This window comes from Balaenoptera physalus (genome assembly GCF_965194825.1).
Source record: "Balaenoptera physalus genome assembly, chromosome: 2".
Taxonomy (NCBI): Eukaryota; Metazoa; Chordata; class Mammalia; order Artiodactyla; family Balaenopteridae; genus Balaenoptera; species Balaenoptera physalus.
In genome coordinates this window covers 2,113,410-2,136,221 of record NC_138883.1, presented here as the reverse complement: position 1 = coordinate 2,136,221, position 22,812 = coordinate 2,113,410, and the positions used below count along the sequence as shown (strand labels likewise).

General features: G+C 50.8%; 1 protein-coding gene across 4 annotated transcripts in view; it reads right to left on the bottom strand.

The window, feature by feature from the left end:
* Positions 1-137: 137 nt before the first annotated feature.
* The window catches only part of PPP1R13B (protein phosphatase 1 regulatory subunit 13B), an 85,435-nt gene continuing 62,760 nt past the window's right edge, over positions 138-22,812 (bottom strand). The window contains exons 5-18 of one of the 4 annotated variants that reach the window (XM_082450978.1): positions 19,340-19,441; positions 16,954-17,128; positions 15,958-16,154; positions 13,669-13,809; positions 10,743-10,923; positions 9,227-9,331; positions 7,101-7,270; positions 6,237-6,738; positions 4,357-5,105; positions 3,691-3,828; positions 3,487-3,620; positions 2,717-2,883; positions 1,796-1,995; positions 138-1,195 (exon numbers count right to left, since the gene is read on the bottom strand). In XM_082450978.1, the coding sequence (XP_082307104.1) occupies positions 1,154-1,195; positions 1,796-1,995; positions 2,717-2,883; positions 3,487-3,620; positions 3,691-3,828; positions 4,357-5,105; positions 6,237-6,738; positions 7,101-7,270; positions 9,227-9,331; positions 10,743-10,923; positions 13,669-13,809; positions 15,958-16,154; positions 16,954-17,128; positions 19,340-19,441 (3,003 nt within the window). In that variant the 3' untranslated portion in view covers positions 138-1,153. Of the gene's footprint in view, positions 1,196-1,795; positions 1,996-2,716; positions 2,884-2,908; positions 3,027-3,486; positions 3,621-3,684; positions 4,039-4,356; positions 5,106-6,236; positions 6,739-7,100; positions 7,271-9,226; positions 9,332-10,742; positions 10,924-13,668; positions 13,810-15,957; positions 16,155-16,953; positions 17,129-19,339; positions 19,442-22,812 lie in introns of those variants that run through there. The other 3 variants (XM_082450979.1, XM_082450980.1, XM_082450981.1) reach the window with 3 other exon arrangements.

Sequence of the window (22,812 nt, the reverse complement as noted above, 5' to 3'; positions counted from 1 at the left end):
TCAGCGGAGAGAGACTGCCCTGCAGGGTGTTCGCTTCTCATCAGCACACTGTGTACAATCAATCAGTGCTTAAAGGTAGGCGACTACAACAAGAATCTACACGTGTCTATACGTAAATTACACACAAGACTCGTACATGGAAAATAAGCTCAGGGCCTGGATTTTAATGAGAGAAAAAAACATTTCCAACATGGTTCTGAGAGTTTCGAGTGGTTTAGTCAAAAAATAGTTTTGGTATATAAAAGCCTGTACGTACAGTTGACGCTTCAGGGAAGCGCCTTACTTGCTTCAAGTCTGGAACCAGGCAGAGGTTATGGTGTCATGGCCGGGACCAGGGAGCCGGGGCCCTGCCCTCCCACCCCTATAGCCTCCCTGTGACTTTGCAGGCGTCCCCGTGTCCACCACCTCCTGGCCCGCGGGTTGCACAGCCCTCGGCAGAGCACGTCCACACCGGGGCAGCAAGAGGCTGCAGAGAAGGCAGTGCTGTGCTGAGACTCCTGACCACGTGTCACTCGCTCTTAAGGTCCCTCGTGTCCATGGCCTGTCGGTGACCTAGACCGAGGCCCGGAACAGGAAGTGGAGCCCACACACCAGGCACCACCGCTGGACAGAAGTCTCCACACGGGGGCTCCTCTGGTGATGAAGAAACGCCATGTGGTGAGGATGAGAAAGGTGCCCGGGTTTCTGTGATTTCCAGTCAATGGGAGGGCAGGGCTCTAGCGAGGGGACGCACCTCACAGCAGCTGCAAGTTTTCATTGTTGGGGCTGGGGTGACACCGGAAATGAGGGACGACGGCCTTGGGGCCCAAGTCTGTGACAGCATTCGTCTTCCTTGGCAACCGACCAGGGGTTAATTACAGGGCTTCTTACTGGCAACAGGGGCGGTTGGTTTAGAAAGCTGGGTATTTATTCGGATTTACAGTAACTGGCAAAAGTCGGTCTTCTTGGAGGTGAAGGTCTCTCTCCCAGCTGCGGGCAGACCGGAGAAAGGGCCTCACCTAGAACCTGCCGGGGTTTCACACTGTGGACGCTGTCTGCTGAAGGGAGCACCAGTAAAGCCATGTCTAGCTTCAGCTCCCCGGGGAAATGGCAGAATCACCTCTTCAGTGGCTCCTCGCTGCTGCAGAGCCCGTGCGGTGCTCCAAAGGGAAGTTCAGGCCAGTGTTCGCTGTCGGGGTTTGATCCGTGGGTACAACTGGGAAGCAAGGGACAGGAGTTAGGACAAGGGGACGACCCACTGGACAGGAACCCCGTCCAGAGGCCAGGCTGCCCTCAGAAGGCCGCACACCAGCTCCTTCAGGCCGAAGTTCAGCTTCTCACCCTCGTATGGAGAACTTCCCAACTCCCAGGATACCCCCTTCCTCTTCCTCTCAGGGCACTCGACACTGACGCTGTCTGCAAGGCCCCTAAAGGTGCCTGGCAGACCCACGGTGTCCAGCGACTGTGTCACGAAAGCATGTGCCAGCCCCACCGGGCACGGAGCACGAGAGCAAAGGCACGGCCCTGCCAAGAGTCTAAGGAAGCATCAGTGCAACGCAGAGCAGCAGCCTGCAGCCGCCCTGCCCCCCACCCCGTTACAGGCCCCACGAGCAGAGCATGCTGTGAGCAGCCCCTGTCGGGGGGCTCCGGCCTCCCCATGGGCCTCCTCGAGAGCAGATGCCCCCCCCACGGCTCCCACGAGGCTTGGAGAAAGGCAGTCTCCAGCCCGCAGGACTGGAGCCCAGGCTACGCCCACGGCAGGAGGAGGGGACAGCTGGCTCCGCACGGGGCCCCAGGGGCAGCGCGGAGTGCTTACCCCCAGCAGGGTTTTGGGCACGTAGCCCTCCCGGTCCCCCAAGCGAGCCCACCACCAGTCGGTCTCGCTCTCGTCCTTGCGCCTCAGGACGGTGAGGGCGTCCCCTTCGTGGAAGGACAGCTCGTCGCTGTTCTGGGCCTCGTAAGCCCACAGAGCGTACACCACGCCTTTGTTCATCACGCCCAACTTCTCCTGCACCCCTGGGACGGAAGAGCGAACGGTCAGGTCTCCGTGGAGGGCGGGCCGCAGAGGGGGCCCCGCAGCAAGATCGGGAGGGACACGCTGCTGTCCTTGGGCAGCCCAGCGGGGGCCGCGGTGGAGCGGTCAGAAGCCAGGCCAGCTGCCGCGCTCCGCTTAACACCAACAGCCCCTTCCACGTCCGAGCAAGAGGACCGTGGCGGAACCTTTGTGTCCAGAAGCAAAACAGTGTTGTTCTAAAAGGCGTTTCTTAAGGTGAAACTTACAACCCACACGTAGAACAAACTTCCAAAAGTCTAAAGAAGCCGCGTGACTTGCTCTTGGACAGTGGGAAGCACTCGCCACCAAGCGACGGAGCCACCGCGACCCAGTGAGCTCACACCCAGGACTCGCCTGCGGGTCCCCAGGAAGGCCGGCCGCCCCAGCCCCGCCGCACGGCCTCTGTCCTGGGAGCTGGGCCTGGAGGGCATTGCCCGTTTCATGTGTCACTTTGTCCCCAGGGTCTAAGGTAGGCTGGGCCCACAGGTTCTCCCATCGGGTGTAGCGTCGATGGCCTGTGACTGTTTAGCCCTTGGAAAACCCAGCCCTGCCTAATGGAGAAGGGAGCTTCCCTCCCGCACAGGATGGGACGGGACGGGACGGGACGGGATGGGAGACCCACCCTGGGACACCTCAGCCCTCACAGCCCTCTCCCCTGGGGCACCCCGGCCGCCCACCCCGCACCATGTAAGAACTGGGAGCACTGAGAGTAGCCTTCCTCCGCCTCTTCACACTTGTCCGCAGCCGTCTCAACATCGCTGATGGTGGAGGCGAAGATGGCGGCGCCGCTCTCCACCAGCTGCTTGCAGAGGTGGACGCTGTTGCAGGAAGCAGCGCAGTGCAGCGGCGTCCTGGAGGGACAGAGGAGGTGCTCACGCCCGGCCGGGTCCCAGGTGGCCCCCAGGGCTGTGTGCTCAGTGCCCCGCGAGCTGCTGTGCTGCTGCCTGTGTAGTGGCCTCACTTCTACTAACAGTTTTGGGCCACACACACGTTTCTGAAAAGGGCGGGCGGGGAGCGGACTGAACACCGGCCTTAAGCTGGGTGTTCATGGTGCAACAGCACGAGTGTCCCTCACACCAGGGACGCGTCCCTTACAATGGCTGCGACAGTGACGGCTGTGTTTTACCACAATATACAAAAATGGCTGTTCAAACGCGGCAGCGCAGACCGCTGCCTGAAGCTCACGATGAGGCCCACGGGGCGCAGGGCCGGCACCGCAGCGGCCGGCCCGCGAGGCTGCCCTCCACACAGGCTTTCTGGCCACTTAAAAACATACGGCTCAGCAGAGGCTCAGACTACAGTCAGCGGTCAGCCACGTGAAGAGCGTGAACACAGCCGAGCCTTTAACAAAACCCCCGTGAGAACGAAGACCAGGAAGATACGCAGGCCTGGGACCAAGCTGCACCCTTGCCTCCTCCCTTCTCCCCACCACCCCCGCGCCCCAGGGCCCTCACCAGCCGTCGCTGTCGGCGGCGTTCACGTTGACCCCGAAGTCCAGCAGGAACTTCACAATCTGGTGGTGGCCGGCGCAGACGGCGTTGTGCAGCGGGGTGATGCCCTCGTCGTTGGGCTTGCTGGGGTCCTCCACCTAGGACACAGGGCGCGTGAGCCCCGCCCCTGCCCGGGGCCACCAGGGCTGCGGCCGCCCGCCTGCTCACCTCGTAGATGATCCTCTGCACCAGGTCGAACTCCCCCTCCAGGGAGGCATCAAGGAGCAGCGCCAGCGGGTTGAAGCGGACCCTCAGCCCGTGCCCCGTCCTCTCCGAGTTGGGCTTCTTCAGGTTGGTCCGTTTGCTCTATCGGGAGGAAGCTTTGGATTTCAAGGTGACCCCACGGAAGCAGGCCCGGGGGGAAGCGGGCAAGAGGGGAGGGCCTAAAGCCCAAGGCAGAGCTTCCCGCGCAGCCCCGAGTGGTGCCGGGCACCGCGGACCAGCCCGCTCTCAGGCCAGCCCGGCCTGGCTCCAAAGGGCGTCTCTGCCTCGGGGGCCGGGCTGCGCCGCGGGCACCTGAGAGAGGGAGCAAGGCGGGTCACAGCCAAGCCCAACTGCTTCCGCCCTGCCAGCCGTGAGGAGCTCCTGCCTGCCTCTGCTCCTGCAGCACTGCCCTCCCTCTAGAGCTCTGTCTAGAAGGTTCTCCTTCCCCTTGCTGCCTGCCCTTCCTCAGGGACACCTCGGGCCCCCAGGCTGGCCCTCTGGTGAGAGGCCACCGCCCCTCGTGCCCTGGACGAGCCCCACTGCTCCCAGCACCCCCGACACAGGCACGCCCTCCACAGGCACTGGCTGGCTGACTCGGGAGCCGGGGCCCTGGTCTAGGGCGGCACCCACCGTAGGGGCCGCCGGCAGGGGCGCGGCAGGGGGGAGCGATGCGGGCAGGCGCTCCTCCCCCAGGGACGGGGGCACCGGCTCAGCGGGCGGGGCCGTGGCCACGTTGTTGTTGTCGTCCTCGGCGGGCTCGGCTGTCTGGTGGGTGTTCGGGGGACAGATGAGCCCCTCCGGTTCGGGGGACGGGAGCCGGTTGTCATTGGCGTCCGAGGCGGGGGCAGGCTCGGCCGGGAGTGGGGCCGTGGGCAGGGCGGGGCCGGCCTCGCCCAGGTTCCCGTTGGCAGCGGTGTTCCCATTGTCCACGTCGGCTAAGGAGCCCAGGAAGTCCTGCGAGGGGCTGGGCTGGTAGAAGGGGGTGCCCTCCATGCCCCCAGCCAGGGTGTTGAAGCGCTGGTACAGCAGCTTCTGGATGTTGGGCCCGCCGGGGCCCTCGGGCTCCGTGATGGAGCTGCGCTTCTTCAGGGGCCGGGGCGCGTTGGCCAGCTTCCTGCGCAGGGCCTCCAGGTCAGCGTCGCTCTGGTAGCGCAACGGCGAGTGCACAATGGGCGTGAGCTTGGTGGGGCTGAGCGGCCGCGGCAGGCTCTCCACGGCGGCCCCGTCTCCGGCGGGGGCAGGGCTGTCCTGCTCTGGCTCCTTCTCAGCACTTTCTGAAGGGGGCAGGGGCTGCGAGGCGCTTGTGGCCAGCGACCCGTGAAGAAACGGTAGCGGCGACGGGGACGTGGAGCCGGACGGCAGAACAGGTTTACCATACACTGGGGAGACACAGAGGACACCGACCTCAGCAGCCTGTGGCGCCTGGGGCCTGCTCACCAAGCACCTTTGACGACACAGAGATGGGCTCCTACAGAGACTGTAATCTGCCACTGAGGATGCTAAGTCCCCATATCAAATCCCAAAGGAACCTGCTGCTCACAGAACCCCACCAACTCCTTCTGGAAGGTGGAGTGTCTCTAATTTATCAGTGTTTACAGAACTGGGGCTTTCTCAAATGAAAAAGAACAAAAGGTTGCAAACCTGCCTTCCTGCCCTAAACAGGTGTTCACTGTTTCCTGGCCAAGGAGAACCCACGTGACCTGGGACCAAGCACGCAGGCCACCTCAGAAAGGAAGGCTGGTCCGGTGGCCCTGGCAAGCCTCTCCCCCGTGGGCCAGGGCCTGCCGCAGGCCAGTGCTGGTACAGCCACCCGGGAGATCCCTGGGCACAGAGTGGCCTGGCCTGCCTAGGGATTCTCAAACTAGATTCTGGAATCTGCAGCCCACGCCCAAGAACGTCTGAAGAGGCCCCAGCCCAGCCCAGATGCCCAGGATCCTGCCGCACAGGGAGGAATCACCGTCAGCCTCCGTATGTGGGGAACTGGGCTCTGTGCTCACACCTGCCTCCCCAGGAGGCCCGGGGCTGATGTTCCTGCACCCAAACCAGGGCTCTTCTCCCCTGTGGGCTCTGGGAAAGGATCCCAAAGCAGCAAAATCCTCCCCTCGCATCACCCCCTAGGGGCCTGGCTCAGCTACTACTAGGAGGCCAGGGGGATCAGATCCAGGCAGAGCTCCTACTACGCCAGCTCCCCAGATAGGTCCTGTACAAGTTACTACGAAGCAGGAGGAAAAGAAGAAATTCCAAAGTGCCAGCCTTCCGAGACCTGAATTTCCTGAGAAATGTGGGTAGGCGGGCACTCAGACAGAAGTCAGAGAGCTGTGGTCCACCTGCAGAACTGCTCTGTGCATGTCATCTTTTACCCCCATCTCACACAGATACCCAAGGCCACACGTTATATAAGAATCAAGTTTAATCCTAAATAGCACGTGGCCCCGAAGTAAGGCTATGGATTGGCATTTTCTCCAGTATGATTTCCTAGCCCCGAGAGACAGAGTACAAACCCACCATACCTGCTTTAACCGACTTATTTAAGGTGCTGTGCGCCGCTGGCTGGTACTTCTTAGGTGGCGTGGCTTGCTGGAGGTACATGGAGTATATGGAACTTGAATTCACCGTCTGTGGGCCTTTCCTGGGGGACTGTGGCCTTGACCCTTTATCAGCCAGGAAGGGCCTAATGGCCACAGTTAGTGGGAGTTCAGGTTTGCCGTCTCCAGCTGGAAAGGCAGGCAGCCCCGCCGGCGGGTACGTGGGACTTGGTGGCACAGAAATCCTCTGCTGAATCTGCTGCGAGGACCCTGGCTGGTGGGGGCCACCTGCAGTGGGCAGTGGTGCAGGTTTCTGCCGACTGGGCAGGCCTGCGCTGGGCCTGGGCAAGCTGCCCTCCTTCCTCCTCTCCAGGGAGTTTGTCGAGCCTGGGCCCACGGGCGCAGGGCTTGGGTACGTCCCATAGCTTGGAGGCAGCTGCTTGCCGACACCAGGGATGGGAGGTGGCACTTTACCAATCTCGATGCCCTAAATTTAGGTGTTAAAAAGAAAGACAAAGTCATCCTTTGAAAAGTCAAGCACGTTTCCATCCACAGTCACAAGAGCACAAAGTAGGAGTTGTAATCCTTCAAATAGGCTTGTGACCAGGCACAGGGCACGCCGTGGGGGTGAACAGCAGGGTGAACGACCCTGACCAAAGGCCTCACACCTGCACCCGGCTCTCGTGCTCAGGGTCCATGAACTCCTTCAGACTTGGGTTATGATTTGGACACCAACAGGATTAATTTGCCTCGTGACACCTCCTACCACTTAGATAAAGACGAAGGCTAAATAAGGATGCAGTCAGTTAGGAGCCTGTCTGTGTTCTGTGACGAAGACAAGCGGCCCACCTGCTTCTCCGGGGCTCCCAAGGCCGGCACGGGCACAGGCTGGCTCGAGACGGGCCCCTGCCTGAGAGGCCCCTCCACATTCGAGTCCTTCCACTCCACGCTGGCGATCTGCGTCACTTTCACCAAAGAGCTAGAATTGTGTTTTAATGTTGGCCAGTTTCCATCATTGGCTTGAAAAGAACACAGAATTTAAGTAAAATTATTCTTGAAATTAGTTGAACCAACATAAGAATAACCCCCTGCCAGAAGCAAAAATCACCTTCTGGGACGTCACGCTCTGATGGAGCTCCATGACCAGGAGGCGCCCCCTCACCCACACACCGGCTGCTGCGCGGCAGGACGACCAAGGTCGGCCTCTGCCGGCACCGCCTCACCAGTGCCCACGTGCGGTCACGTGTGCAGAGACTCCATGGCCAAGCACAGGGCTGCTCCAGCCCGGGCGAGGGGCCAGAGGGTTGCAGAAACATTCTCAGCCCCCACTGCAATACAGGTCAAAGCCATTACATCGACACCAATGAATAACATAAGCGTCGGCACTTGGTTTTCAAACACTATTTACAAATACAGACAGCAATAAAAAAGACTTATCTTTTGACTTCTTAACAGGTTTGACCTGTACTGCTTCTAGTATTAAAAGAAAAATTTGACTTTAATCTGTTAGAAATTTCCACCCTCTTAAAATAATTCATGATCACAGGAGGACAGTACAAGTTCCCAGTGATTGGAGTAGCAGGCTATCATTCTGTTGCAGTGATTAGAAAGCCAGTCAACCCAGCATTTTCAGGACAGCCACTGAAAAGGTATGCTTTTCAACATAGCATCTTCCAAACTGAGAAAGGGTGCAGAAGCATTCCCTGGTAGCACAGGCCCACTCACAGTGAGCCCACAGGGTTAGATCTCAGCCCGCCTCCGGCCCCGGCTTCTCTCCGCAGCAGTACAGGGCTGGACTAGAGTGGGAACCCGCCCAGCCATCAGCCGTATGGGAGGGAAAGCAGCCAAGGGCACTGTTCTGGGCCCTCCTGTAGGAGCAGCACATCCTCGCCCCTCCTCCCATCTGCCAGCACGGGCAGGTGGGGCAACGGCAGAGCAGCGGGAAATCACCCTCCCTTACAGCAACTGTGCCTGAGCCCAAACCTGCGACTCACAAAACAGGAAGAGCAAACTCTCAAATCTGCTCTGCACGCAGCCATACAAGCAGCGTCAGCGCAGTGAGGATGAGAGGGCCTCTGAGCGCACGGGCAGCGGCGGCTCCTGAGCCAAATCTATCTCTGGCAGCAGCACGGCCAGCCCATTGTGTCCACTGCTACTCCGGCTCAGCTCCTCCATGGCTGGAAACCACTGCAGGCTCCAGGCCACTGCTAGGGCCCCGGTGAGGCATTCCCAGGCCTTAGTCCAAACCATCGCTTTGCTCTGTGTGGCCCATCAGCCTCTTCCGGGACAGAAGTGTGTGTGCTTTCACGCCCCCTTGGTTGTATCAGACCGGGGGGGCGGTGGTGTGGGCCAGAGATGCACAGGTTCACCAAGGATGCACCGAGTGCAAACTCCGGGCTGAGGGGAAAATGGACAGAGCCTGCTGCTGACTCAGGAGGGAGGATGGGGCTGGCCGCGGGGGCTAGAGTCCCTGGCCTCTCTCAGGATCACAGAAAATGTGGCCACCGGCTGCTCCTCAAATCCCACAGCCACGGGAGAGTTGGCAGAAGTCAGGCACACAGGGACTGGACAGGGACTAGGGACGTGCCTTCTTCAGGATGCAGCAGGAGGTGCAGAAGGAAGACCATTCGTTCCTATTATAAAGGGACAGTCATCTGTAAGTATGATGGGAGATTCCTGTACTGAAGATAAAACTAAAAGCCCCATAATGAACTCAGAAAATCATCTTAATTTTGTAAAAACAAAACCAAAAAACCCTTGCTGGGCCAGCACCTGTCAAACCCTTCCTGAGGATGATCTGGTGTTTCGACCCAGCCCAAATTTCACACCTGTTGAAGGCGGGGACCAATTATGTATATGTGGTTTCTGTCTCAAGTCTGAATGCGAGGCGCAGGCCTTTGTCAGTTTGGAAGAACAGCCACGGCTGATTTGGCACCGTCACCAGAGCTTCCCACCGGACCTGCCAGCCAACATACGGTTTGCAAACGGGCTTGTGGGGCGCTGTGACGAGCCACAGTCAGGCCCGACGTCGAGGTCTGACACTGTCCACGAGCTGGTCACTCTGGGTTTACCGTGGCCATCTGTGTGACACGGGAACCAGAAGGACAGCCAACAGCACAGTTAGTCTCCCCTGGGAGATGTTCTCACCCCGGCTCTACGTCTGGGCCGAGATACTGCCCCCCAACGTGGGGGTGACACAGGTCTCCTGCGCTCACTCACCCCACAGCACAGAGAAGGAGCGAGGCTACTGCCGAACCTCCGGAGGACACGGTCTCCCGGCCCTGCGAGGGGTCTTCTCCCGGCAGCCTCTTGTGAGGCGACCTAGCATCTACCCAAAGAGAAGAGGGGAAACTCGAGCCATCCTCAGCTCGGGGCAGGTTTTGAGATATTTAAGCAGAGAAGGAGCCGGCTGTGCTAATTATCTGCCATCGGCAACAGCTGAATATATACTCCCACCATCGGGTGGTTCAAACTATAAATAACAGCTTATCAAAGAAAGCTGCAATTAGAGCTTCATGCCGACCACGCACTCCACGTGGCTTCTAAGACACAGCCACGAAGAGATCTGAGCCGGGCACGTGGCCCACGAGGACTGGGGACACCTCCTCCCACCTGGGTCAGAGCAAGCCCCGGGTCCTCCAGCGGGGGCAGCAGTGGTGTCACTGCTCAGACCAAGTGCCAGGCAAGAGAACTCAAAGCGAACAAACGAAAGACCAGCACAAATCTACCACCAAACCTAAAAAAGTCCTCAAAATGTAGTCCTGACCCAGTCAGCACTACTGCTGTCAGGAATGTCACCTGTGCTCTGTGACTCCGTGTGTGATGGGCCAGCGTGGCAGCCCTGTCATAAAGTCTCACTGCCAAGGAGCCCTGGCATCTCATGCATCAGTTTAAAGCACAGCCGTCTTCCTCTGAAGACACAGTGCGGCGTCTCCGTGGAGACCTGGGCCTGCGCTCGGCTAGGAAGCCGGGGGCGCCGCAGGGGCCCCATGTCCTCGGGACGGCTACGCACCGGCTCGGCGCTGGGGGCCCGAGTCCGGTCACACCGCACGATTCAGGGTGGCCGAGAGCCAAAGGGGTGGCCTGTGGCCCTTCTGGTGGACAGAGACCACGCTGGGTCGGGCAGGCAGAGCAGCTGCAGGCTCTGCTGATGGGGAGGCAGCCCTCCGCCTGGGCCGCAGCGTGAGGACGAGCACCCTCCCAGGCAAACGAAGCCTGTGGCAGGGGAGGCTCAGGTCTCAACTAATCTGTGTTTTGAGAAGCCACACAGTAAGGACACTGAGTCCAAAAAAGAGAACCTGTTCTTGTTTTAGGATCATCGTTACTGTGGTGGCACACAGCTCCCCAAATGCTGCCCTAGAGGACAAAGTGCCTTGGAGGACACATCGCAGAGGCTGGGTGCAACGTGGGGGTCTTCTCTGAGGCCACTGTCCCCCCCACAGTCCCCCTTCCTGCTCACTCTCCCCCCGAAAGAGGACCCAGGCCACTCACCGGATTTGGATCTTCCGTGGGCGGCACTTGAGGCGATAGTGAGAGACTGGGGCTTTATGGGGTCTCCAGGGGCAGGATAGCTGCCGGTGCTGGGAACCTGGATGTAAGGCCCCACCGCAGCGACCCTGCCAGGCGTGCTCAGGGGTGACTGCGGCGAAGACGTGCCATTCACACGGCTCAGCTATAAAATGGGATGAAATGAAAGTCAAAATTCTACTCAGTTAAAAGAAATTATAAGCCTAGTATGACCGACTGCTCAGATTTGAGCCAATCACTCAACAGTTCATACGTAGGAAGCTCCATCACCCTGGAAGATCAGTATCTAGAAAGGGCAAGACTTCAAAAAAGGGCCTGAACCCACAGTCCCGTATGAGTGATGCTCTGTGATAACACCTACCTGTTCGTGAGTTATAAAACCAGGAGCCGAGTGTGTAACAGAGAACCCCTCAGGACCCCTCTGTGTACATAACCCTCTCACCTGGGGATGCACTCCCTCCCCTGGGTGGGCACAGAGGCATTGTCAAGCCTGGGCTCTGAGCCTGGCTTCAAATCCTGCTCTGCCACTTACTCGCTGGGCTGCCTTGGGCAAGTGATGCAACATCTCTGAGCCTCTGTGCCCATGTCCGAAAATTCGGGATAAGCGTTGTTGTAAGGACTGAATGAGCCATGCAGGACAAAGTAATAGGGTCTGGAACCAGGTGAGACTCTGACCAGTTCCCTGAAGGCAGCTCTGCTGTTCTCAGCAAGGACACCAGGCCACAGCCAATGATACTGGTCACGTGACACTGCCCAACAACAAAAGCCTGCAAAACAGGGATCTGACTAGAGAAACACTGACCCTTAGAGTTCCCCAGACAGGCTCTGAGAGAGCCATACCCATCCAACAACTGTTTGCAAAATTCTGCATGCATGAGCATGTGTCATTTTGAAGAAAGCATCCATGGTCTTGACAGTTGTTCAAAGGTGCCTAAAACCTTTGGGTTGGAGACACATCTCTGCAGAAGCACCAACTTCTTCAGGGAGATCCCTTGAAGTATCAGATGGAATAAGAAGTAATATTTATGTAGCCATTTGTGACGGTTAATTTTACCCATCAACTTGGCTAGGCTGTGATACCCAGATCTTTGGTCAAACATGTCTAGATGTTGCTGTAACGGTATTTTTAACATTTAAATCAACAGACTTTGAGTAAAGCAGATTGCCCTCCATAATGTGGGTGGGCTGCATCCAATCAGTTGAAGGGCTTACAGAGAAAGACTGAGGTCCTCAGAGGAAGAGGGAATTCCGCCTGTAGACTGCCTTCAGACTCAGGCTGCAACATCCACAGCTCCCTGGGTTTCAGGCTGCCGGCCAGCCCTGCAGATTTGGGGTGTGCCTGCCTCCACAACCGCATGAGGCAGTTCCTTACAATCAGTCGACTGATCAGTCTCTACACACATGTACACACAGAACTGATTCTGTTCTCCAAAGACCCCTGACCCACCACTACTAAGACCGTAACGTAAGCAAGCATGGAGCACAGGCACACGTCCTCTCCCATGGTCTGTGTGTTGTTAATTGAGAGAATAAGGAAATCATGGCATCATACAGATTAACCATTGACCTTTAAGCACTCTGGTTAAAAAAAAAAGTGTGGATTTGTAAATAAGAGACTTTTCACCTGAGACCACTGATCACGATGCCCACAGAAGTGGCAGTACCCTTCTGCCTCTAGCGTCCTCCTAACCCATCCCACCAGGCGAAGCTACTGAAGCCTGCACCTCGCCTCCTGAGAGCTACCTTCAGAGCAGCAGGAGCTGACAAGAGGACACCTGTCAAGCGTGAAAGCACCAGTTTTGGAGTGTGGATAGAGGAACTCTGGGAGCACTGTCCCAGCTACCTGGCTGCCTGCTCCATTTCCACTCCTGAGGGCAAAGTGCCAATCAGCTCTCCACTCAGGCACTGCTCCCCCCAAACACTGAGCACCACTGGTGGAACAAAAGGTCAAGTGCTACATCCAGCCAGAGACACCACACACAGCAGTCCCTTATCCTCCCACGAGCTCCCAGCGATGCATACGCTCATGAAGCACTGACAGCAACGGCAAGACTCAGGGACACCCTGCCTAACAACAGGGCTGGGTAATGTGACCACAGGCCCTGGGACATGGAATATTACACAGAAGTTACAAAAGGAATGAGGTAATAATGACCTGGAAAGATACCCATATTGCAGTTAAAAAAAAAAAAGACTAGGTACAGAACAGTGTGAATGATATAATTCCTACAATTCCATTTTCAATTAAAAATTGAATACCTTTCTGTCTATATTAAGCAAAAGACTGGAACCATTAATAACTATCATCCCTGAAGAATGAGAAGGATGGAAGGGACTTTCACATTTTCCTTTAAATATTTCTGCACTGTTTTAACTTTCTTCCAATGAGTATTTACTACCTTTGAAATTCAAAATACCAAATAAAGATTTTTAAAAAGCACTAACCCCTTATATAGCACTTTTCTCAAGAGTTTACAAAGTCTTTCCACATGGGTTATTTCTCAGACTCCTTATAGCAATTCTCAGCTCACAGCAAGGACACGAGGCTACACAAGGTCAAGGAATTTATGCACATGGCACAGCTTAAAATGGGTGCTGCAGCTCCAGGGCCAAAGCCTCTTCCCCCAGTGGAAGGGAGACCGAGCTGCCTGGGGAGAATGGACGGTGAGGCGCTGCGGACCAGGCGGTTTTGATTCCATGCACCAGGAAACAACTGTGTCTTTGGGAACATGAACTTTCTTCTACTGTCACTTTTTATGGTTTATGGCCAATTTGTTTATCAGCTATGGCAAATGGGGGGAGCAGAATGGCATTACAGTGAAGATGTACACTTTGGGGATGAACCATTTTCAGTAGTTTATCTCACAGAAATATTTTCTTTTTCACATGCCTGAATTTTTTTCCCATAAAGACGTTCACGCAGTTCGCTGATCCGCTTGTCCATCATGGCCACCTCCATGTTGCGCTTATTCAAGAGCTCCTTCTGCTGCTGGAGCTTTGAATTCTGTTCCTGGTTGAGCTGATTACGAATCTGCAAAATAGAAGACATAACATTCATGATTTGTATTAACTAAATAGTCAAATTCTCATTGTTAGGGGGATTAAAAAAAGAAGGAAAAAGCAACATTTAGTTCTTATGTGTATTTACATACAGGCATCGTCCCCTGTATGCTAAATATTTTACAGGTACAGCATAGATGAATCCGGAACATATTTCTTATGGACCAAAAAAAGAGCAAATATCTGCAAATGTGTCTTCTTCAAAGTGTACGGAATGAGTAGTACCAGTAATGACTGTGGGACACCATGCCTGTGGTCCTAGGGAACGGGGGCGGGTGGGGTTCAGTGACCTAAGGAGGGGCATCTGTTCTGCCCCACACAGTCCAGTGAATGTGGCAGCAGGAAACCCAAGGATGGCCAAATCACCAAACAGAATGTTCTTATATCATTTTAATGGGTTATAACAAGCACGTTTAAAAAATGAAATAGAGAATAGAAAACATCCGAGTGCACTGCACACAGAAGGTTAAGTCTTGTCTTGCTAAACTCTTTCAGGTGCACACATGTACTAGCACATACATACTGGCATATGTGTATAGACAGGAGGTAACATGTACTTTATAACCTAGATTGCAGTCAAAAAATTGGAAATATATATAAATAAATATACTACAGTCATCAAACTTTACCAAAAAAAAATCCTTAAAAAACCCTGCACTTGCATGAGGTAGGGGATATGGGGATATATGTATACGTATAGCTTATTCACTTTGTTATATAGCAGAAACCCAACAATGTAAAGCAATTATACTCCAATAAAGATGTTAAAAAAAAAAGAAAAACCCTGCGCTTTTAACAATTGCTTAAAAATATAAAAAGTAATAAATTCTTATAACACTTTGTTTCTATGCATTTACATTACAGAACTTAACGGCAACAAGTGAGTTTACTCTCTGTAATTAAAAATTTGCATTTCGTAAAATGATATAATACTTTTTCTAGCAAGTGCTAATAGAACTGCAAAACTTGTATCTGGCTTGAAAAATCACCTGCTGGGGACTTCCCTGGTGGTCCAGTGGGTACGACTCCGCACTCCCAGTGCAGGGGGCCCAGGTTCAATCCCTGGTCAGGGAACTAGGTCCCGCATGCCATAACCAAGAGTCTGCATGCCGCAACTAAAGATCCTGAGTGCCGCAACTAAGACCTGGCTCAGCCTAAATAAATAAATAAATATTTTTAAAAAATCACCTGCTGAATGACAATTTCTGAGAAATGGGAATCTTGAGGGTTGTTATGATTGTGTCCTCCTGAAATTCATATGTGGAAGCCCTAATACCCAATGTGATAGTAACTGGAGATGGGGCCCTTGGGAGGTAATTAGGTAGGCTTAGATGAGGTCATGAGGGTGGGGCCTTCATGATGGGGTTAGTGTCCTTATAAGAGGAGGAAGAGAGATCAGAGCATGTGCGGACACAACAAGAAGGCAGCCAGGAAGTGGACCCTCACCATGAACTGATCTTGGACTTCCAGCCTCCAGAGCTGTGAGACATAAATGTCTGTTGCTTTAAGGCAGCCCAAGCTGACTAAGACAAGGATTTAACAAATAGGCATCTACCTTGTCAGAACACAGTTTATACAGAGGCCTTAAGTATTATCTAAAGCTTAATTCTTTACCAGTTCATCATATTGCCAATTAAATTCACACTGAAATTTCTGTACCGAAAACATGCTAAGTGAAAGAAGCAAGTCACAAAGAACTACAACTGCATGATTCCATTCATATGAAATTTCCAGAATAGGCAAATCCATAGAGGTGGAAAGTAGAGTCGTGGCTGCTTAGGGCTAGAGGGATAGGGGGTTGTGGGGTGATGGCTAAAAGGTGTCGGGTTTCTTTTGGGGGTGATGAAGATATTCTAAAATCAATTGTGGTGGCGTATACAGAACTCTGTGAAGATACTGAAAACCACTTAATTGTATGCTTTAAATGGGTGAATCGTATGCTATGTGAATTATGTCTCAAAGCTGTTTAAAAAATTCTTTTGTACTGAATACATTTTGTGCCTACTATTAAATTAGAATCCATTAATTTGTTTCCAGTTCCTGAGGTTTCCACGCTGAAAGAAAACCCAAAAGATAAGGAAGTTTTAATAGAATCATTCCTCAGACCCAGGTGAGTTACCTGTAGCTCTTGGTACAGTCTTTTCAGCTCCACTGCTGCTGGTCCTGTCAGCTTGCCATTGTAAGACTGGAACCCATTCAGTTTTCCCTTCTTTAAATCTTCCAATTGCTGACTGAGCTGATCAACTCTTAAAATCGCAGTCTGTACTTCTTGCTTCTTTTCCTGGAACATGGCACTGAACCTTTCTATTTCAGCAGCTATAATTTCCCACCAATAAAGAAAAAAAAACATAATTTAGTTGATATTCTTTTTTTCATAGTATTTTGCTATTTTTATTTTGTGATTTCTTCATTTCTATCCATTTAACTCAACTTTAGCATCATCTAGTGCCAGACCTTGGAGAGAAAAAGTTGTAATATCCATAATCCAAAACACCCTTCAACAAGCCTTTGGAACACATAATGTGACCGCTCATATGACAAACAATTAATTTGCACTAATTATTGAATATTTTTAAATTAGGGCAATCTGTCCAAAAGCTATCTTGGTCAAGCCACTTAGGAATCTCAAGGCACCAAAGAGACCAAAGGCTCTGCGAGGGCAGGACCATCCAAATCTATCTTGCTTATTCTGTAACATAAAGTAGGTACTAACAGAATTGATTGATGAAGTAACAATCCACACACACAGAAATAAAAAGTGAGCATTTGTATGCTTTATCTTAATACACAGATAAAATTTATGCTGTTCAATTAAAACAGACCCTCACGATGAGTTGAGTCTTAAGAGTAGTACCCTAGCCCCAGTCCAAAGGGTGGCTGCAACCAACGTAACAAAAGGATCTCTCTACTACATTGCTAAGGCTGCAAAAGATCTTCTAAGATCTCTTAATCTAACCAAGCCATCCAGTTAGATGCAGATGACAGAGCAAAGCTTTAGTGCTTTTCTACAGCAAGATCTGACATCAGCTTGTGACTGAGAGCATCTGGAAGCTGGCCTCTGTCTCACGTCATCTACGCCTGCTGAGTGTGGGCGCCAGGGGGCCGCGGCACATACACAGGTTGCCATTCATGATTTTGCTGTAGTCTACTTGTCCTCTCATGGCACGGATCTTCTTCAGTTTATTTTCCTGGGCTTCAACTCTTTCTTTCAATTTCTGAAGCTTTTCATTTTCAGAAATAGACTGCTGCTGACGGCGCTCCTGTTGCTTTAGAAAATGTAAACGCTGTTCCTATTGAGAGAGGAAAATAGCTAACTTTGAAAATTGAGACGTACAGTAACTTATGTACACTAAAAAAAGTTTAAGTGGATCCCTCAGTATCTCCTATCTTAATGAATGTTACAGAAATGCTAGCCACGCTTTCACCTCCATCCTGTGTGTGAAGCCCCAGCAGCCTAAGCTTCCTGCCACCAGTACCAGGTTTCCTGCTGCTACAAAGCGGCTTTCAAGGGTCCCTTATATTAACCTCCTAAAGGAAATGAGCACTGACTAGCAGAGGATTTTATATTGAAAAGAGATAAGGTGAGCAGTAAAGAGATGAACCTCTAATCTGCTAAGTGACAGGAACCTTCGAGGAAGGGTTTGTTTTCTTTAGGATTAGTTCCTTCAAAAGTAATCAAACATTTTATAGTCAAACAAGAACAGGACAGTCCTACAGTAAAAATATATGCGATACTCTTCAGTAGTTTTTTTCCCTACTCATGTGAAAGCATACCTTAAGGGTAACAGTCAACATTATTCATGGTCCCATCTGTATGCATAAAACATACTTAAGAGGCTTAAGTGTGACTGTGCAGGCGTTACACACTGCACACTAAGGGAAGGGTATATGTGCTTCAATATGGAAAGATTAACTTGTGAATTACACTGCTGAAAATATCTAAGATTTTTTAAAATAGCAATACTCTTGGATTAATATTTGGAAAGAAAATAAAAAATAGAATTAGAAAATTTTATAATGACATAATACCACGTACATTTCATCTTAGAAATGGGATGAAAATACTTTCCAATTACTTTTAATTGTTCTTTATTCTTGTAAATCCAATAAACTTTGTAAGACAACTTTTAAAAACAAGTCCAAAAAAAAAAAAAAAAAAAAAAAAAAACAAGTCCAACTTATACTATTATTTACATAAAAGTGGATAGAATCACGTGGTCATTAAATAAATGAAAAAAAGTTGAACTGGACATTTGGTTCTTAAGAAAATCTCTCTACAGAGCAAGCATGAAGAACCTAGGCAGTGGTGTTAACATATGTGTTCCCTCTACAGCAGTTTCAGAACATTTAAGATCATTAAACATGAAATCAGTTTCAGCAGGCATGGGTGATAGGTCTGATTTTTTAGTCCAAGACTAAACCATTATTTAGAAAAGTTTTGAAAGCAAGCAGGATCCTGTGGGGCACTGTGGGATCCAAAACCCTTTCTGCGCCCCCATTTCTGGTTTGTAGGGAAAAGGCTTCAGACTCCTACACCTTCCCTGAGCTCCAAAAGGCAGATTCAGTTACTAACCAGGGAAGTAAGAGAATGCAGGAACAAAGGAGGAGCAGGCAGGAAGCAACAGGGTCCTGGCTCCTCCTCCAGGGACACACAGAACAATACACCCTTGAGCTCTTCTGCAGGAACTAAGCACCCCCCCCCAGGTGGAGGACGGTAACTCCACGCTGAGCACAGACTGTGGCTCACCAGCCTGTTCCCTCACCACCAACCAATCAGAAGAAAGCCACACACCCTGCAGCCCTCCCCTAAATTTTGCCTATAAAAATGCTTCCCCGAGAACCACCGGGGAATTCGAATTTTTTGAGCATGAGCCACCCGTTCTCCTCACTTGGCCCTGCAATAAACCTTTCTCTGCTCCAAACTCCAATGTTTCTGTTTTGCTCTGTTTGGCCTCACTGCAGGTCGGCAACAGTTTCAAACACTACAACAGAGTTTCAACAACAAATCTAGTACTCAGTGTAAATAATGAGTGCTGACAATGCCGTGCACCAAAATAAACCAAACAAATTACTTGTAGGGTGGGATAAAGGGAAGCCACTGTCTTGGGGGCCCATGACCAGTGTCTTATCACAGGTCACTGGCTTCCTCTAGAACACTAATGCCAACTACATCAGCCGAGAACACACCCAGAGGAAAAAGGAGGGGACAATAGAAAGTATCCTTTCTTTCCAAATTTTATCTACAACTGGATAAGGCCAACTGTTTCCTGTCCGGGGGGTTGTGTGTGCAAGTCAAGGGTCAGATGCTTTTGTTCTGATACTTTCCCAACTTCAAGAAGCTACAGTATGCATTTATGATTACATAAGAGATAATTAAGAAAGACATTGTGTTTAACACTGTGGCGGCATGGCCCTACTTGCAGGGGTTAGCCAGGTAATCTAAAGTAATGCCGAAGAACACACTTGTTGAACACTTCCCCATCGCTGCTTTAATAACTTACCTTGGCAACCAACATTTGCTGCTGGTTTTCAATTTGCTGTTGTTGCCTAGCTGCCATATCTTGGAGTTCTGAGAGGGTAAGTTCGACACGTGGATTCCCAATCTGCAGGAAACAAAACAAACTCAGACTGGAATGTATGTTTATCTGCATAATCATTTTCTCTAGTGTCAAAATGCACACACATCAAGATTTTTAAATAGGTTCCCTAGAAGCTAAGAGAAGATAAATAAGTGTACTTTCTCATAAGAACTTTTCCTCCTAATTGTTGACTGCTTCTATTAAATTTATTTGAGTAAAAGGGGATGTCAAATGTTTAAGGATAAACAACATAAAAAATAAATGTGTAGGTGACACCTTAAGGACAAATGTCATTTCACTGCCACCTGGTCTCAAGAAGCTGAAATACATAAAAGATTCTAATATACAAATATCTCATTAAAAACACCATAGGTATGGCCTAAACCAAAGATTGACCCATTACTGACAGAGAATTATCTGTGTGAAATAAATACAAAAAGGTAACACATCTGGAGGAGTGGCAACCAATGGAACTGGAAAGCATGTCCCCATTCTGTTAATGATAAATAATTACATCAAGCATTTTTATTGTGTTCATCATGAACCTTGCACTGAAGTAATTACTTTCCATTTATGAACTCATTTAAGCCTCAAAATGCCACTCTCAGGTAGATATCATTATATCCCCGTTCTACAGATGAGAAAATGAAGCAGAGAGGAGTTCAAACTGTGCCACAGGTCCGGCAGTTTGCACGGACAGAGCAGGAGGCAGAGGCTTACTGTTGACCATCTCATACAGCACAGTCTTTACTAAGCATGCACTACTACGCTAGACGTGACACATGCACTGTATCACACAATCTTCATAACAAGCCTCTGCGTCAGGCAGATGAGCCCCACACTGGGCAGGAATCCCAGGAGAAAGGTGGAGGGGCGTGGCTAAGGGCACAGAGCTGACAAAGGGACAGAGCTGCAATCCTAGCCACGCCTGTCTCCCTCCCACCTCCTCCAGCCCCGGCTGAGCTAACCACACAGGTGCACGGCCCCTCCTCAGAGCTCCACTTTCTACCTCTAGGCTCAACTGCACTCTCAGGGTCCCTCCTACCTCCCTTGCGCCCTCTTGTAATTCTTCACAGGGGTACCCACCCCTGTTCCTCCGGCTCCAGTCCTCCCCAAATCATGTGGTGTTCAAGCCCATTCTGGACTCTTGGAAAATGGAATCAGGATCTGTTCACCGGTCTTAACTGGACCACGTTTATCTAACATCCCGAGAAAGTAATGTGGAGCAAGCCCCTTTTCAAAACTAGATATTGTAAACTGCCAAGTTACAGAAACTTCATTTGAAAAGAGATTTGTTCATTCTCCAGAAATGCCTGGCAGGACTGTCACAATGCCCCAAATTTCTGCATTAATACTAATAAAGTATTCTAATTTCCACCTATTGAGATTTTCCAATCACCACAACAAAAAGGTATTTTTAAAACTTTCAGAACTTTACTCCTTAAACATATTTTTCACTAGAGAAAAATGAAGTTCATGCAACAAATCTTTCAATTCACATTAATTTCATAATTTTACAACTTGAAGAAAAAACAAAAACCTGTCTCTTTGGTCTCCCCTCCACACCAATGGCTTAGAATAACAATGAAAAGAGGACAGAGGAGAAATTTAACTGTTTGATATTCTGATATTCATACCCGTGAACAAGAGAGAGCTCTTTGTATGTGTTGTGTCATATGTGTATTTCTAACTATAAGACTAAGATATACTCTACTGTCATAAGTAAATCAGGTATTGTATCTTAGGTATATACTCATATATATTGTAATTTAATAAAAGTTTATTGACAGATATCACAAACGGAAAACTGTATAAATCATAGTGTTCAGCTCAGTGAATTACTTCAAAGTGAACACACCTGTGTAATTTAATTGTATTTTAAACAGGTTATAAAAACACAAGCTACCATAAATTTGTAAGTCAACAGATATGCAACATTTTACACTTTAGTACATATTCCCTAATTTGTTCAATGTGAAAATTTAGAAGGAAGCACCTTTTTCAGAGTTTTTTTTTTTAAATTAATTAATTTATTTATTTTTGGCTGTGTTGGGTCTTCGTTTCTGTGCGAGGGCTTTCTCCAGCTGTGGCGAGCAGGGGCCACTCTCCATCGCGGTGCGCGGGCCTCTCACTGTCGCGGCCTCTCCTGTTGCGGAGCACAGGCTCCAGACGCGCAGGCTCAGTAGTTGTGGCTCACGGACTTAGTTGCTCCGTGGCATGTGGGATCTTCCCAGACCAGGGCTCGAACCCGTGTCCCCTGCATTGGCAGGCAGATTCTTAACCACTGCGCCACCAGGGAAGCCCCAGAGTGTTTTAAGAAAACAAAAACCTTTGATGTAAATTCTATCCTCTTATGACAGGCCTATCAGTATGCATTCTCTCCTTGTAAACTAAACCCCATAGGAACAAGTTAAAATTCTCCATATGAACTCAATTTATTCAGACAAACTAATGACCTAATTCCTTGCTTATTTCTTCTCATTGCATCTAATAAGAAGAAATCAAATCCTGTTCCCATGGGCACATGGAGGTCCCTCATTATGGTAGTTATCTGATGAGTTCAACAGGTCACAGGGAGGACAAGTCACTTCCACGACTAGTAAAACTAGTGGAAAAGTTCTCTCGGTAACAGCCCAACAGGCTTCTAAAATACAGGCCCAGAGAAAGGAAACAGCTCCCCAGCCTTCCACCTGCTGCACCATCCTCCCAGCTGGACTGCTGCCTGGGGCCCCAGGGCTCAGGGTCCCCTCTCCCTCCAACATTCTACCTGGACTCTGAATTCCAGGGCTGGTATTTATGTTCCCAATGAACGCGGTTCGCTCTCCAGCCTGACACTGATGTCACCCACCTCCCATAACAAACAGAGCCCACCCAAGCCCAGTCCATTGACTCCCCACCCACCCCTACCCCCAACAAGCTCAGAGAAAACCGGAAGCCTCTTGCCCCCAGCCTTCACTTATCTGGGCATATCATCCCCTTCTTTCTCCAAGCGTCTACAAATCTACTTGCAGGAACAATGAATTAAGAGACATTATTCCTCTTACAATACTTGTATTGCAATATATACAAAACTCTCACCTGACAGAAAACTTGTGCTGGCGCGCCCTGGCTAATGAGAAACTCTCCACAGGTCCCAGTGCATCCAGCACCCACAGCGCCCAGCCCAGTGCATGGCCACAGGCTCCGATCAATGATTAACATTTCTTGAATGGATTTATAAGTTAATCAATATTTCCTCATCCTTCCACCACACCCTGATCACATACCTACAGAGACAGCGTCTTCTCAAACTTAAAGTCCAGACTTCTTTTCATTCTGTCTTCCTACAGAGAGCCGACATCCTCCTCGCCATTTTATCTCCCTCCCCAGATCTTCCCCCACACCTCGTGAACCCA